The following is a 17,048-nucleotide window of genomic DNA, read 5'->3' as shown; positions in this document are numbered from 1 at the left end:
CGCACAGACTGATTCCAGAAGATCCCAGGCAGCCTCTAGGCTTTCCTGCTGCCAGGAGCCCATAGGATTATCCTCAGCATCCTCTCTGTGAAGCTCTTCCTGGATTTCCATTGCATGGATTTGCATAATTTGGTAATTGTTCCTGTATCATTTCTTTTCACATTGACAAATAAGTCTGCAGAGAGAAGGGCTGCAAAGTGGAAATGGATTCATCTACTCAACAGCCACAAATGTGTGGAGTCCTGTACCTTGTGAGACCTGTGAGCCTTTTGTAAACTGCTGGTTTCCTGGTGGAGCCGCCAAGGGGCAAACAAGTGAGCCATCCCACCTCACCAGGCCTCCTCCCACCGTCTTCTCTGCACAGAACTGGCCCTCTCTTATGGCCAGGAGGGGGCCGCTCAGGCTCAGGCCCTGGCGATGGAAGCATTGAGCTGACTATGCTTTACCCCTGGCTGCGCAGAACTCAGGGTCTGTCCCAACACCAGTAGGAAGGGCAGCGCTTTCCGCAGGACCCTGGAGGGAGCGACACTCCCAGTGTCAGAGCAACGTGGGCACTTCAGTGGCTTTAGCTGTCCCCTCCCCTTCTACTGGGAAAGGGAACTCAAGGTCTCAGTGGAGGCCAGCTGGAGATCCTCCACTGGGGAATTAAAGAAGAGCGTAGAGGTCACTGGGTTTTCGGACGGGGAAGACAGACAGTGTGGCTTAACTTTCTTGACCCACCCACAATCTCAGCGTCTTCGTCATTTACCCCTGGTTTGCCCGTGGCGGTGATGGGCAGAGGAGGGGTGGGTGTGCTGAGAGTCAGCTTAGCCAAGCCTGGTGGGGAATCCTACCCACATTGTTCCCTGGGTGACCTGGAGCAACTCCCTTTACTTTGCTGAGCCTCAGTTTCTTCGTGTGTAAAACATGTAAAATGAGAAAGTCATTGGTACCCTGGCTGCCGTTACCAAACCGTCGCCCAGGACTAGATGCTTCATTCACAATGGTCTCCAGACAGACTTGCAAAGCAGGAGTCTTCGCATTTTACAAATGAGGAAGGATGTGAAATACTTAGCATAGTATCAGACAACGGACCTGTTCAATAAATATTGATTCCCTGCTTCTGTAATATTTGCAAAATTACAAAGACCATACTCATGGATAAACCCAGCATCTCAAATGCATTCATTATTAAACAAGAGAGAAAAAAATGTGAATTACACAGTCAACTTATAGATACTAGAAAGAAAAAAGACAAAGAGCCTCACAAACATAGGTGGAAGAAAATGAAGAGAACAACTGGTGAATTACAAAATAGAAACACAGCAAGATCGGTAAAGCAAATGCATTCTTGTGTTTGGGGAGAAGGTTTACTTAGATTCAAACTTTGGCTGATATGGTAGAGAAACCCAAATAAAGTTAGAAATAGAAATGAGGTTTTAGCAATATAAAAACATGATGTAAAATTCTGTACTAATTAGTTTAAACATACTGACGATTTTCTGACAAAAATTAACATGCCCCCAAATGAGCCAAATTGGTAAATAATCTGAAAATCAATAACCTTGTAATAATATTTTTCAATGATCAAAGAATATCTCCCTAATATCTCTGTCAAGGCTTCTAAGTACACACAATTATCTTGCTGAGTTCTCTCAAATTTTCAGGAAATAATTCCTATGTTGCTTACAGTTTCAGCGTTTAAAAAAAGAAAGAATCCTGCCACCATTTATTTTAAGAACTCAGCACAGCCTCGATGCCCAACCTGAGAGAAAACACACACACACACACACTCTCACACCCCACAGACTGATTTCACTTACAGAAATATACTGAAATAAATACCCGGCAAATGAATTAACCATAAATTATACAACTAACCCACTATCATCAAGTAGGATTTGCCATACAAATGCAGGATACCGGGATGGTTTTCTATCAGGATATCTAATGCTATAAAATGCCATGACATGGGCCAAAGGAGAAACAACTGCTCTCTTTCCAATAAATGCCTTAAAGGCATTTGATAAATGCAAACTTTCTCTGATTTATCAAAATAACAAAATTGAAAATGAAAAAACCAAAATTTTAGTTAATTAGGAATAGAAGGATACTTCAATGTTATGAAAATTTAAGGGCAATTATTTCAAATAAAGAAATCAACTGTCAACATCAAGTTTATGGGCAAACACTAGAATTATGTGCATCAAAGTTGGGCACCAAACTGGCATTTTTGTCTCCTGTCCTGAGCTGCCTGTTCCTTCCTCACCCTGGGCTTTAGAGGGGTCCTGGGTGATCTAAAAAGAGCAAAAGAGGAGGAGGCAGAAATTACACCCAGAAGCAGTTCAGTCTGCCAGGCTGACTTTCTGAGGCCAGGCCCACAGAGGAAACAGGTCAAGATGTTGGAAGATAAAAGCCCGCTGGCTCTGGGCAGGCCCCCTGTCACCAGGTGGGCCAGGCACACCAGGGCAGTGAGTGAGTGTTGTAAGACTGTGATGGGCAGTCTCCACCCCAAGTGTGACTCAGAATCACCCAGGAGCTTCGCAGACACGGAGACTGCAGGAGGCCGCCTCCCACCGCTTGGATTCAGTAGGTCAGCGGGAGGCAGAGTTCAGGATGCACACGGCTCCTCAGGTGATCCTGAGGCCCGGCCAGGGCAAGGAGCAGGCTCAGAGAGGTTAAGTGAGTTATCCTAGGTCCCACAGGAAGCAGCTATGCATCAGGCACTCCACCCCCAGAGTGCCTTCCCCACGGACCACACCAGCGGGCAGGGTCTTCCGTGTTCTCTGATTCTGTGAAATGGACTGGCCCTTTGTGGTCTCTGCAACATATTTGTACAGAAGGAAGCTGTGGTGGTTCATTCTGTGTGTCAATTTGACTGGCTCATGGAGAGCCCAGATATTTGGCTACACATGCTTTCTAAGGAGTGTTTCCAGATGATATTAGCATTCGAATCAACGGACTCAGTAAAGAAGATTGATACCCATCCACGTTGGGGAGGGCAATCAATCTTTTGAGAGCCTGAATAGAAGAAAAGATAGAGGGAGGGAGAATTCACCCCTTCTCTGCCTGACTGCTGAGCTGGGACACTGGTCTTCTCCCGCCCTGGGACTGGGAAGTACATCCCCAGTCCTCCCGGTCCTCAGGCCTTTCCACTTACACTAAACTACACCATCAGCTTTCCTGGGTGGGACGCCTTTGCCTCCATAAAATTATGTGTGCCAATCCCTCGTACTAAATAAACAGGATATATCTCTATAGTTCCTATTGGTTACGTCCTATAGCAGATCTCAACCTCTCCCCTCTTTCCCTCTGCATCCACACCCATCCCCATTTCTGAGTGGTACCAAACCAGGCACTCCCCTACACTTGTCTCTGGAGGTGTCCCTTCTAACGCAGCATCACTTCCCATGTTTTGGACAGTGAATCCTGTGCTCTTTTCAAAGGCTCCTCGTGCCTTCCTCCAGATGGTGTGCTGCTCTTGGACGAGGAAACACCAGGTTTAGCGTGTAGGCCTTCAGACACAGGCCCTTTCAGCTGGTGGCCAGAGTTCAGGCTGGGCCAGGTGGCAGTGTCACTCCCCTTTTCTATTTTTTTCTAGAGAACTTTGCTTTATTGGAATCAAAGTTCTTTGGCGCAATGGCAATTGGCTGTTGGCGTGTTCTCTGTCGCCCTCTGTTACCTATTGCCTTCACAACCTACATTCAGAGCGCCACTTTGTTAACCCCTTCCTTTCCAGAATAACTCATATTGAAACCAAGGTGAATCATTTCTAGTAAATGATCCTTTGGGAAAGTCTGCTCTGGTTACTTGGAGGGTGAACATTGTTGTCTGGATCAGCGATGCTTCATGCCGGGGTAGCCACAGGCCAGAACCCACAGTGGGGCTGGGTGCTGAGCCCTGAACATGTTTTGGGCCCACAGCCCATCCTTCAATTGAGCAATGAACATGTTTTTCACTGAAGAATGGGGACAAAGATGAAACTTCAATCCCTCAGTCTGCCATATCGGTAACTCTGCTGTGGAGATCTATGTCCACAATTCTGTGCTTTCCAATATGGTAGCCATAAGCCATATTAGCTACTTACATTTAAATTAAATTAAATCAAATCAAATCTTCAATACCTCAGTCATACTAGCTACATTTCAATTGCTCAATACCAACATGTGACTAGTGGCTACTGTACGGACACAAAGGACATTTCCGTCATTGCAGAGAGTTCTATTTGACAGCGCTGATCTACTAAATGAGGATAATAATATCTACCTCATAAGCCTGTTATGATAATTAAATGAAATGTTATATGTAAAGTGCTTAGATTAATACCTAGCATAGGTACATGCTTGATAGATGGAATTTGTTATTATTCATGAAACAAAATTTTCAGAAGAAAGTGACCCTAAGTGCCAAATTCAGTTCAGGGAGCTATCACGTAGAGTCTCCAAGTATAAGTGTAATTCTCAGCACTGTCTCTTGCTGAGGCTGGGGTTGCAGAAAGCACTGAGGATGAGGAGTGGGGTCCTTCCAGTGCCATTTACTCCAGGCACAGTCACAGGCATTTACGGAACCTGACTGCCTGCTAGTGGGAGGGAGGGTATGGGGAGTGGGTTACCAATTCCTTAAATTTCTGGGTAGCCAGAAATTTCTGGTTACCCAGAAAAGCTGAAGGAAGCAATAGAAGGAGCTTCTACAGCAGCAAAATGGATTAGGGCTAATTGTTAGAGAGAGGGAAGGTAAGAGGAAGGAAGAGGTAGGCAAAAGGGGAGAGAGAGAGAGAGGACGTGAACTACGGATGCGAAACAACTTTTCTTCTTCATGAGGCATAGAAAGCTGAGCCTAATTTCATGCCCCTGACTCTCGCACTGTTGTAGAACCTACCAAGCCTGGCTGAGCACTCGAGGTAGAATGATACCCATGATGGTTTAGCAGTTGCCTAGAGTATGAAGATTTCCCGTTATCTAGAAAAGCCTAGAATGCAGAAATGGGCTAAGAAGAACTGGTGCCACCTCGGTCATTATATAACTGAAGTTTAGGGGATGCCAGTCAGGCCTCTGGTCAGGCACTGAGCAAGCTCCAGATTGGGAGGCAACCCTCTAATAGTGACAGGCAGCAGAATGTGAGAAGAAATGCACCATGCACACTCCCTGCCAGGCTCCCCTGGGCTCCCCAAATGGTTTCCTCTGACCCACACTTCTCCTTAAGTGTTTTCTGAAATTGGCTGAAGACTGAAGCTAAGATGACTGGACAGTGAAAGTGCAAGGAATCCTAGGGGATGGCCCCCGTGCTTGCTACTCTACGCCATCCCTTTCATCATAGTAACAACAGCTAGTGTTTAGTAAGTGCTTACAATGTGCTAGACAATGTTCTAAGTATTGTCTTCATTTATTCCTTAAAATAATCTTGTTAGTTACTGGTACCATTTTTATCCTCATTCTTTTCACCTAAAAAAAAAAAATTGGAAAGAAGGGCAGAACATACACAGAGATTGATTCCTCGTTACCCAGACAAAGGAGCAGATTCTATTGGTGCACAAGATATTATTAGCAGCAAACAGGAGCCTAAAACACATCAGGAGCTTATGATGAAGCCTTATGGGAGGCAACAGAGTGTGGTGTCAGGAATGAATTCAAATCCCTGCTCTAACACTTGAGGCAGGTCACTTAATTCTCTGTTTCTGTTTCTCATCTCTAAAATGGGGCGAATAATAGTACCTCCACATAGCGTTATTATGAGGATTCAATGAGTCAAAGCACTCAAACCTGGCCTGCCATGTGGTCACACTAAGTAAGTGCTGGTTATTACAGGTAGGATGGGGCCACACCGGCTGGAGCTTTTCTTCCGAGGCCCTTTTTAGCCACAGCTGTGAGCTGTGGCAGTCAGGGACGTCACCAGGTTTAAGGGGTGAGTACATCGGCTTTCTCCTCTACCATCTTACTTGGAAAACAGGTCAACTCAAGAATTCTCTATTATACATCTGGAGCTTGAAGCCCATTTCAGGTGCCTGTGGATAGAGTCACTCATTCAGGCCCTTATTCATTCATCCAAATCCTATAACAGAGTCCTGTGGGGCATACAATCCTATGTGAGGAAAAGTGCAGTATGTGGAGTCAGATATTTTAGTTTAAATCCTGGCTCTTTCCCTCACTGAGTCACTTTGTGCAAGTCACATCATCTGCCTGACCCTCTTCTTTCACAAAACTGGGAAAGAACAAGCAACAAAGAAGACCTATAGAAAGCTCTGGAAAATACTATACACGTGTAAGTGCTGCCAGCTGTGATAAGGGACACAAAGACACACGACACATGCACATATATATTTTAAGAGAAATGCTGGAATAAAACATGACCGCCTGGTAGAGTTTTTGGGTGGGTAGGCTTTCGGTTGAGAAAAACATATGTGGCCCCTGGCTGCCTCTATTTTGGGTTCCTAGCATGATTCTCTGCGAGTCATTTCATTTCTGTTTGCCTCAGTTTCTCCTTGACCCCAAAAGACATCACAAGTTAGGGTATTTCTGGAATTGGATAAAAAAAATTCTCAACCCTTTCTAAATAAAAATGTTATAAATTCTATAAATATGGTCTCACATTTACTGCTCAGTACCTTATGAAAAAAAATTCTAAAAGAATCTCATCTGAAAATAACAAAGGGAGAAAAATATAATCCTTCCAAGCTTTAAATAGAGTTCTCTGCTCAGCTTTCCTTAGGGGTGAAGTCCAGAAGAAGGGAGTCATTGTTGGGGACTTATTGCCTCTGGCTGGTAAGATGCGGTCTAGAAGCTTAATCAGCCCCTTCTTAACTAAGCCCCACCTGATCCCCACTCACTCTTCCCTTCCCCAAAGCTACAAATCAGTCCTGAGTTAGGACAAGAGTTAGTACCTCCAGAGTTTATATCTTGTTCTATGTCATCAGAAAATACCTATTCTGACCTATGGTTGCCAAGGGGGAGAGGGTGGAGGTAGAGGGATGGGCTGGGAGGTTGGGGTTGGTAAAAGCAAACTATTACATTTAGAAGGTCCTACTGTAGAGCACAGGGAACTAGACTCAATATCCTGTGGTAAACCATAACGGAAAAGAATATAAAAAAGAGAATGTATATATGTGTATAACTGAATCACTTTGCTGTACAGCAGAGACTGGCACAACATTGAAATCAACTATACTTCAATAAAAAAGAAAAAAAAAAAACAAACCTGTTCTTATAATCTAACCTGGATTTACTGAGTGCGTTCCAGAGTATTTGGCGTTTCATTCGCATTCAGTAAGACTTGCTGATATTATAATCATTAGCTTACTAGACATCATATTCTTTTCTTTTATTCTAGGTTCTGCTGGCTGCTTCTGGAAGCACGAACAGGGGGTTTGAGCATCAGGGCCCTCAAAGTGGCCCTTAGCCAGTTACTTTGCATCAATGAAAATGCTATTATGAGAATGTTGAGTGGGCTGAGAAATTTCTTTTGCACCTTCATGCTCTGAAACTGAGATAGTTCTAGAAAAACCAACAGGGCTTGCCTGGTGGCAAGGTGGAGTTAGTGGTCATCTACTTGGCTAGGGGAGTCAGGGGTTTGAACATTGCCGTGAAATATCTCCCTAATTTTGCAGCTGATGTTTAAAACTCTTTTATAGGTGATCGGCCTTTACAAGATTGAAAATAACAGATATACATGAAAGAGGAAAGGCAATTATTGAAATTCATCCTATTGTATAAGGGACTAACACGTTATCTTTCCTTTGAGTAAATTCTAATGAGGAAAGAAAAGAGATAAAGACAGTGATACGTGAACAGTGTAAAGGGCGAGGACTTAGAGGGATGGGACAGGGAGGGTGGAGGGAGTTGCAGGGAGGGAGGGGATATGGGGATGTATGTATAAATACAGATGATTCACTTTGTTGTACAGCAAAAACTGGCATAACAATGTAAAGCAATTATATTCTAATAAAGAGCTTTAAAAAAAAAAGAAGACAAAGAATAAAAGAGCAAAAGGAACACATAAGGAAGAGAGTAAAGGCCTAGGATGCAAAAAGATACAATATTTGTCAAAGGAATAAATGAGGTAGAAAGAAAAACAGATGTCATCAAGAGATGTTCCTTATTAATACCTATATCACAACATTGTAAATCATTTATACCCCAATAAAAATTTTTAAAAAATAAAACATACTATTAAATTAAAAAAAAAAAGAATGATGAAGACAGACAGGGGGCTCATTTCTGGAGATGGAAGAGACCCCACAGCTACTACTATCATCCTCCTATCCGTGCTTTCCCATTTTTCATATGGGAATCCTGAGGCATGTAATCTACTGACATGCTGTGTTAGAACTGGGGTCCTGCTTCCTGGTACAGGGTCTTCCCATCCCACTTTGGATACAACACCGTAGCTGAGGTACCAGGTGAATTTCAGTCTCCTTGCAGTTTGGTTTGGGCCATCCCTGAAAACCAGGCCTCAGGCCCATCCTTTCAGTGGGAGGTACCATAGTCAGAGGGCCCAGCAGCTGGGCATGTCCCTGGCGGGGAGGCTCACTTACCTTGGGCCGCATCCAGCTTAGGTTGGAGAGGTTTTTCCCCTCGAGCAGCTGCAGACCTATAGAATAAGTCTCAGCAGGGAACGTGTCATCCTCAAACAGCAGGCCTCTGTCTAGGCAATAATCCCGCAAGGAGTAAAAGTCCTGTTGCTTGAACTTGATGACGGGGGTCTTAGCTAGATGCTCCTGGTTGTGTGCCATGACTCTCCTTAGAAGAGGTATAAGGTCTTTCCCTTTTGATGAGAAAAAGAGATATTTTTAGGGATAAGCCTTCAAATCTTTTGCATCCTGGGATGTGAGCCCTGGAAGGGCATTCAGATGTCCCCCACCTTTATAAGTGAGGAGACTGAGACCCAGATCAGTGCTATCCCTGGTGACACAGCCAGTTGGTAGGTGAGCCCAGACTATAATCCAAGCATGCTTCCTTCTAGTTCAGTTTTCAATTTGCTGTACTGAACAGCTTCTCAGGACGCTCCTAAGTGCACGAGAGACTGTTCGTACATTAGTGAACATTTACTGAGTACTGACCTTATACCATGCACTTTTCTGAATGCTGGCAATCCAAAGACAAATATGACATGATCTTTATCCCCTGGAGGCTCATTATCAAGTGGGAAAAATAGATTAGACATTTCAACAACTAGCTATCATTCAACATAAACAGTCTAATTAAAAAGGGTACAAAGTCCTGTGGATATAAAGAGGAGGAGCTAGGGACTGCCAAGCAGAGTCTGGAATGGTTCTCCCACAAGCACTGACATTGGAACTGACCTTGAAGGAAGTAGAATTTGCCGGGTGGAGAACTGGTGGGTAGATTAAAAAAGAAAAAAAGCCCCTCCAGGTGCCCTGGGTAGTTAGTACATGGAGGAGTTGGACTGGAGAGGTCATGGGTGTTAGAGGGAATGCGAGGGGCTGGAGGGTCAGTGGGGTGGGAGTTGGGGTAGGGAGTGTTGGCAGACAAGGACAGGAAGGTAGGTTGGAAAGCTGGATTGTTTTCATCGTATACCCTGCAAGCACTGCAGGGCCACTGGAGGGGTGGCTTATGATCAGATCTGTGTGTGAGATTGTGGAGCAAGTTGGAGGCCACACAGCAGGATGGGGAGGGTCTGAGACAGGGCAGAGGCGAGGATGCTGCTGCATTTGTCCATGGGACGGACAGTGTTAGAGCAGTGGTAGTAGCGATGGTGGAGAGACAGATTTGAGACAGATAAGTAGAACCCATAGGATTCGGTGATGAACATAGGGGCAGAAGGTTGAGGATGTGGGGGAGGAAAGAGAAAAGGCAGTGTGGTGAACAATCAAATGAGTTTTGAAGTTTGCTCTCTACTCCCACCACTTACCTACTGGTTCTGCAATAGTGAGTTAGTATTCCAGCCTGTGAACTATTTCTCCACCAGTATGGATTAATGACATCAACCTCAGAGGGTTTGTTGCTGTATTAAATGAGGTTGAACCTAACAGACTGAACAGAGTGGCTGGCAAGCAATAGTCACTCAATAAATGTTGGCGTCCTAATTTCTCTAGATAGAAGCCAAGGAAATCTGGGTTTTCCTGTTCAGGAAGCCACAGGAGTGTAATGATGCTATTTACCAAAATGTGCATCATGTCCTCTATCTGCAAGGCGAGCTGGCTTGGATCTGAATCCTAATCCACACTTACTAGCTGTGAACCTGGAAAACCTCCTTAGCCCATAAAGTCGTGCTTTTCAAGCTTCTTTGACCAGGGTCTAGTAAGGTGACACAAAAGACCCCAAGGTCTGTATGTCCTATCCATACCCACTTCCCAGTGAAAAAGGAATCAGGTAATGATGAAGAACTAGAGAGGAACATGAGAGAACAGCTTATCAAGAAAGAGTATGAGCTTACAATCAAGATCTCGGATCACAGAAAAAATATGCAAACTTAACTTACAAGTTTCCTACAATTAACATATAATAGTAGTATGTTGCAAATTATTTAGATAACACAAATTCATTGGCAAGATAACACCAATAAGTATCACTGTCCACACATATTTGGAGGGAATGATGCATACAATTGTCTAGCAAAAGAGGTAAGAATAATTTATATTTGAACTATTATGTTGGACCATATGAAACTGCCATTTTCATAGGTCAAACATGGTCGAACATAGTTTCATATGGTTTCACCTAAGGTAAAAATGATTGAATGTGGGCAATTTCATGTGGTTTAGCAAGTATGATATATATATTTCTTCAATCTAGTTCTTGGAAAATAACTGGTGAAAATATGTCCGTGTACCTTACCACTCACTATCGGTGAAGAGAACCTACAACAAATTATGTAAATAGTGATAAAGCTGAAATAACAGTAAGGTATCATTCAAGAACGAGAAAATAGTAATAGAATTTGGTTGCCAACCGAAGGCAAAGGCAATGAATGACGCCTGCTAAGGGAGAGTTGTGAGGATTGTGGGTCTGTTAACTGTACATATACCTAGGGATGGTGGAACCACTATAGCACTGCCAAGTCATCTGCTTACAGTTATAAGCCTATTATCAAGCAGCTCTTAATTGTAGGTAAAAGTGAGCCTGAAGAGTTTGGCTTGACTTCTCCATCATAATCTTGAAAAATCAGCTTACATTTGGGGATCAGTTCCCAGGCTCATCTGTAGGGCCCTTGCTGCCACTACTGGGCAGTGCACCAGCTGATTTTAGGAATCCCCCTCCTCTTACTTCCCTCCTTTGTGACACCATTAATATGCATGATATAGAGTTGCTGCAAGACTCAGACGAAACCACGTTTGTCGAATACTTAGCACTGTGACTGGTAAACAGAAAGTGGTCAATGAACAGTGGTTATCAGCATAATTAACATTATCATCATTCCAGCCATGAAAGGACAGTGTAGGAGCCCCGCCCCCTCTCAGAGGGGGACTTGCTCTTATGAATGACAGGTCAGGTTCAGAGGGGCCTACAGGGGTGAACGCCAGGGGTGGGACATCAGCCCCAGGCCCTCAGCTCTGCACCCGAATTGGAATTTTCATCTTTTCCAGATATTCCGGATCATATGGCAGTTCTATTTTTAGTTTTTTAAGGAACCTCCACACTGTTCTTCATAGTGGCTGCACCAATTTACATTCCCACCAATAATGTACGAGGGTTCACTTTTCTCCACAGCCTCTCTAGCATTTATTGTTTGCATACTTTTTAATGATAGCCATGCTGACCAGTGTGAGGTGATACCTTGTTGTGTTTTTTTTAAAATAAATTTATTTATTTATTGGCTGCTTTGGGTCTTGCTGCACATGGGCTTTCTCTAGTTGCAGAGAGCAGGGGCTACTCTTTGTTGCTGTGCGGGCTTCTCATTGAGTTGGCTTCTCTTGTTGAGGAGTGCGGGCTCTAGGTGCTTCACGGGTGCTTCAGTAGTTGTGGTACATGGGCTCAGTAGTTGTGGCTTGCAGGCTGTAGCGTGCAGGCTCAGTAGTTGTGGCACATGGGCTTAGTTGCTCCGCGGCATGTGGGATCTTCCTGGACCAGGGCTTGAACATGTGTCCCCTGCATTGGCAGGCAGATTCTTAACCACTGTGCCACTGGGGAAGGCCCCCTTGTTGTGGTTTTGATTTGCATTTCTCTGATAATTAGTGGTGTTGAGTATCTTTCACGTGCCTATTGGCCATCTGTATGTCTTCTTTGAAGAAATGTCTGTTTAAGTCTTCTGCCCATTTCTTGATTTTGTGTGTGTGTGTGTGTGCACGTATGTGTGTGATATTGAGCTGTACGAGCTGTTTGTATATGTTAGATACTAACTGTTAAAGTCCTTAAGTTGAGAACTGTGTGAGCTAATGAATCAAGCCTCAGAACTGGGATGAGAAGCAGGCAAGACGTAGAGTTGGTGGTTCAGGTCTGTTCTTCTGCTCCCATCAGTGTCTATAAAGTGAGTTTGATTCCGTTTTTCCCGCTGTCCTCTGTTGAGAGTTGGGCAACTGTTTTAGTCTGCTCAGGATGCAACAAAGTACCACAGACTGGGGGCTTAAACCACAGACATTGTTTTCCTCGCAGTTCTGGAGGCTGAAGTCTAAGATCTGCATACCAAGCCTGGTCAGACTCTGGTGAGGACTCCCTTCCTGGTTTACAGACAGCAGCCTTCTCACTGAGTCCTCACATGGCAGAGAGTGGCAGAGGGAGAGGGAGACCTCTGTCTCTCACTTTCTCTTCCTATAAGGCCACAGACCTATTGGATTAGGGCCCTACTCTTACAACCTGGTTAAACCCTAGTTACTTGGTTAAAGGCCCTTTTTTTCCAGATATAGTCACATTGAGGGGTAGGGCTTCACACTGAATTTGGGGGAAACATGATTCAGTCCATAGCAGTGACTAACCCCAGGCTGTGCTAACAACTCTCCCAGCCCTGGCTGCATGTTTCAGGGAGTGTGTGGATCAAAGAGGAATTGTGGACATACCAATACTTAGATCTTAGTATCTTTGATCTGCCAGCACCTAGTGCCAGGCCTGGTACAGAGTAGGAATTCTATAAAATTCTTATGAGTGTTGGTGGAATAAATGTCACATGGCAGCTATTCTCAAGTGTGTTCTGCAGAGCAGAAGCCTCCATGAATAACAAATTATGAGGTCAAATTGTTTTGGAAAATATTTCATATCAAATAGACTTTATGAAGATTCACAAAAGACTCCAAGAAGTCTTTCAATAAAGAAACAAATTTAAGTTTGCTTTCAGTATTTCAGACATGTATAACCAGGAAGTCTTTTTATTGGAAAATTCTTGTTAACATATGGAGAAGATGGACAAAAGTTAAAAGACTTTAGAAGAAATAAAAAGCCCCCAAATTAAATGACTGCAGAAGATCCCAACTCAAGCCTTTATCCTGCCCCTATTAGCCATATGAGCTTGAGGAAGTTTTCTAAGCACTTAGAACTTCAGTTTCCTCTTTTGTCAAATGGGTACAATGGTACTTTGTTGAAAAATAAATTGAAAAATATGTGGAAAGGGATTTAAATCATGAAGCAATATACAAAGATAATTATTTATTTCTGACTCCAATAATCTTGTTCTAACCTTTCTTGTATTTCTCCCACTCAGAGATGGATAGTTGTAAGAATCCACAGGTGGATGATCTAACTACTTCTGTCTGGATACAGGATAAAGGCATTTATCCCACAGATCAGACCCTCCCACCTGTGCTGGTGTTCTACATGGAAATTCACAGCCTGGGTTATCTTTGGAAATGAAGATAAACATGTATGGGTGTGTGTACAAATGTTCTTGGAAATAAGTTTAATATATACCAAGAAAATTTCTTGTGAATTTTCCTAATGCTTTTTTTTTTTTTTTTTTTTTTTTAAGAGTAGTCATCATCCTCTCAAGACAAGTGAGCTTCAAACATATTTAAGAACAGGATTTTTCCCCCCAGTGAGTCTCTCAGTTAATAGAAATTTTCATAAGGATGGCTTAACAATAGGTAATCAAAGTCTTTAAACAAACCATTATATTCTTTAATTTTTAACTTAGGCCACTTTTTTTTTTTTTTTTTTTTTTTTTGGCACACGGGCTTAGTTGCTCCGCAGCATGTGGGATCTTCCTGGAGCTGGGATCGAACCCGTGACCTCTGCATTGGCAGGCAGATTCTTAACCACTGCGCCACCTAGGAAGCCCCCACTTTTGATACATATAAGCGAGTTTGTAAGCTATATAGGTTATGAAAGATCATAATCTCATGAACACCCATAAGCCTACCACCAAGGTTATGAACTTACCAACACTTATGAAGGTACCTGTGCTTTCCACCCCGATGCCACTCCCTCACCTCCCCCAGAGGAGGCCAACCTCAGAATGCTGTGTTTCTCATTCTCTTGCTTTTATTGAAAAATAGCTTTATCACATATTTATGCATCTCTACATGCATTATTTTAATTTTGCTTGTTTTTCAGCTTTTAAAAATTATACACGTGTTCCAATTCCTTTATGGCAATGTAAGAAGTCCCCTATACAGCCCACCTCTCCTGCTGATTATAACTATAGCCTCTGGAAACAATAAAACGACTACCTGGGAATCTGAAAACAAAAGCTGGCGAACTCAATGGGGGAGTCAAAACTCGGAGAAGAAACAAGCATGAGGGTGAATTTCCAGGTCTTTGCTTTTTCTCTCTCATGTTTTTGCCATGAGGGTGGGCTCCAGTCATGAAGTGGCCTGGTGCAGATAACTGAAGCTTTGATGGGAACCCTGCCATCCTTATGGGAAAGGAGTTCCTATAGACCCTGGGGGAGGACAAAAGGGGAGAGGGCACCAGAGAATGAGATCCTCTAATTATGTAAGTAAACCTGCACAAGTCTCAGCCTAACCCATCTGTATTACAGACGTGTGGTCTGGATCCAAACCAGCACAGCAGAGGCTTAAAGAAATGAATTGAGATGTGAATCACTGCCCACAGAACGTGAGCTAGAATGCATAGTCTGAACTTAATCAGGTTGATTCCTGCTTAAAAACAAAACTAAACAAAAACAAAAGCAACATTCCCCAGAGGATTATAATAGAACACAAAGTCTACCCAACATAACACTCACTTTGTCCAGGATATAGTCCCAAACTTCTCAAAATAAAAGAAAATGTGACCCATTCTCAAGAGAAAACAATTGACAGGGGACAACACTGCAATGACCTGGGTGTAGAAATTATAAGAGAACGATTTCAAAGCAGCTACTAAACTATGCTCCACAAGATGAAGGAAAACACACTTGAAATAAATGAGAAGATAGGTGATCTCAACAGAGAGACAGGAGTTACAAACAGGAAACAAATGGAAACTTAAGAGTTGAAAAATATAAAATCTGAAATAAAAAATTCCCTGGGTGGGCTTAAGAGCAAGATGGAGGTAACAGAGGAAAGAATAAGTGAGATGAGAGGAAAGAATGAGATCAATAAAAAGTATCCAACTCAAGAACAGACTGAATAAAACATTGAAAATAAAGAAGAACAGAACTACAGGGAGATGTGATGTAATATCAAAAGGTCCGACTTCTGTGTAACTGAAGGTCCAGAAGGAGAGGATCAAGATATTAGGGCAGAAAAAGTATTTGAAGAAACAATGGCCCCAAACTCCCCAAATGTGCTGATAAATGTATGAATTCAAGAAGCATGCAAAATCAAGAAAGCCATAACCAGACACATCATAATCAAGCTGTTGAAAACCAAAGATAAAGAAAAAAATCTTGAAAGAAGCTACAGAAAAATAACACATTAAATAGAAGGGAACATGGTGACAATGAGGACAAATGTGTCATCACAAGCCATGGAGGACAGAAAACAGTGGAATAACTTTAAAACGCTGAAAGAAATGTTAACCTGGAATTCTATATCCAGGGAAAATTTCAAGAATAAAAGTAAAATAAAGATATTTCAGAGAAAAAAAAACTAAGAGAAATCACACAGAGAACATGCCTCAGAAGAAATGATAAAGGAAGTTTTTAAATTTGAAGGGCAATAATAACAGGGAAAACTGAATTTCTGAAAATGGCATATAGTAAATACCTGAATATAGGACTATTTTCCCTCTTAAATTCTTTAAAATACATATATGTGTTTAACATTGTTGGGAGAGGTTTCAAATGTATGCAGATGTAATTCACGTGACAACTTTAACATAAGGAACCGTGGAAGGGAATTAAAGGGGCCTATATCGCAGCAAATTTTCTGCATTTGACAATGATATGGTACAACAGAATGTGAAAGGTTAGGTATATGCATTCTAATTCCTAGACAACCACTAGCAAAATAATAAAAAGATATATATTCAAAATCCAATAAGTTAAAATGGCATACAAATACATATTCAAATAATCAACAGAAATCAATGAAGGTGGAATAGTGGAAACCAAAACAAATAGTGAAAACAAACAAAATGGACCTAAATCTAACCATATTAATAATTAAATATTAATTTAATTCCAGTAAAAGGTAGAGATTGACAAAACAGATAAAAAAGCAAGAGTCAACCATATGCTGCCTATAAAAGACACACCTTAAACACAAAGGCACAAAAAATTTGAAAGCAAATGGATAAAAAGAAATATACCATACAAACAGTAAGAATAAGAAGGCTGGGAGAATGTTAATAGATTGATTAGTCAGACTTCATAACAAAGAGTGTTACCAGGGATACAGTGGGGCATTTAATATTGGTAAAAATATATAGAGAAGAAATAAAATTATGACTGTGTAAGCACCTAATAATAGAACCTGAAAATATATGAACCAAAACTTAACAGAATTAAAGGAAGAAAGGAACAATTCCACAATTATAGTAAGCTTTTTCAGCATGCATTTTTCAACAATTAATAGACAAACTAGACCAAAAAAAAAAAAAGAAAACATAGACTCTCTGGATAACGCTATCACCACAATCTAACTGACACATATACTACACTACATTTATGAACTGCAGTACATACTTTCTTTTCAAATGTATGATACACATTCATCAAAAAAGACAGTATCTGGGCCCAAAACAATATTATTTCCAAGGATCAAATCACATAGAGTATTCTCTAAACACAACATAATTAAAATT

At 42.1% G+C, this 17,048-nt stretch overlaps 1 protein-coding gene across 1 annotated transcript in view; it reads right to left on the bottom strand.

Moving 5' to 3' along the window:
• The window catches only part of CAPN13 (calpain 13), a 43,484-nt gene extending 34,780 nt beyond the window's left edge, over positions 1-8,704 (bottom strand). Inside the window, exon 1 of the mRNA XM_057743031.1 lies at positions 8,507-8,704. Within this exon, the coding sequence (XP_057599014.1) occupies positions 8,507-8,704 (198 nt within the window). The remainder of the gene's footprint in view (positions 1-8,506) is intronic.
• Positions 8,705-17,048: the final 8,344 nt, after the last annotated feature.

Source organism: Hippopotamus amphibius, chromosome 7 (genome assembly GCF_030028045.1).
Source record: "Hippopotamus amphibius kiboko isolate mHipAmp2 chromosome 7, mHipAmp2.hap2, whole genome shotgun sequence".
In the NCBI taxonomy this organism is placed as follows: domain Eukaryota; kingdom Metazoa; phylum Chordata; class Mammalia; order Artiodactyla; family Hippopotamidae; genus Hippopotamus; species Hippopotamus amphibius.
The sequence above is the reverse complement of the archived record's forward strand: the minus strand, read 5'-3'. Positions and strand labels throughout refer to the sequence as shown.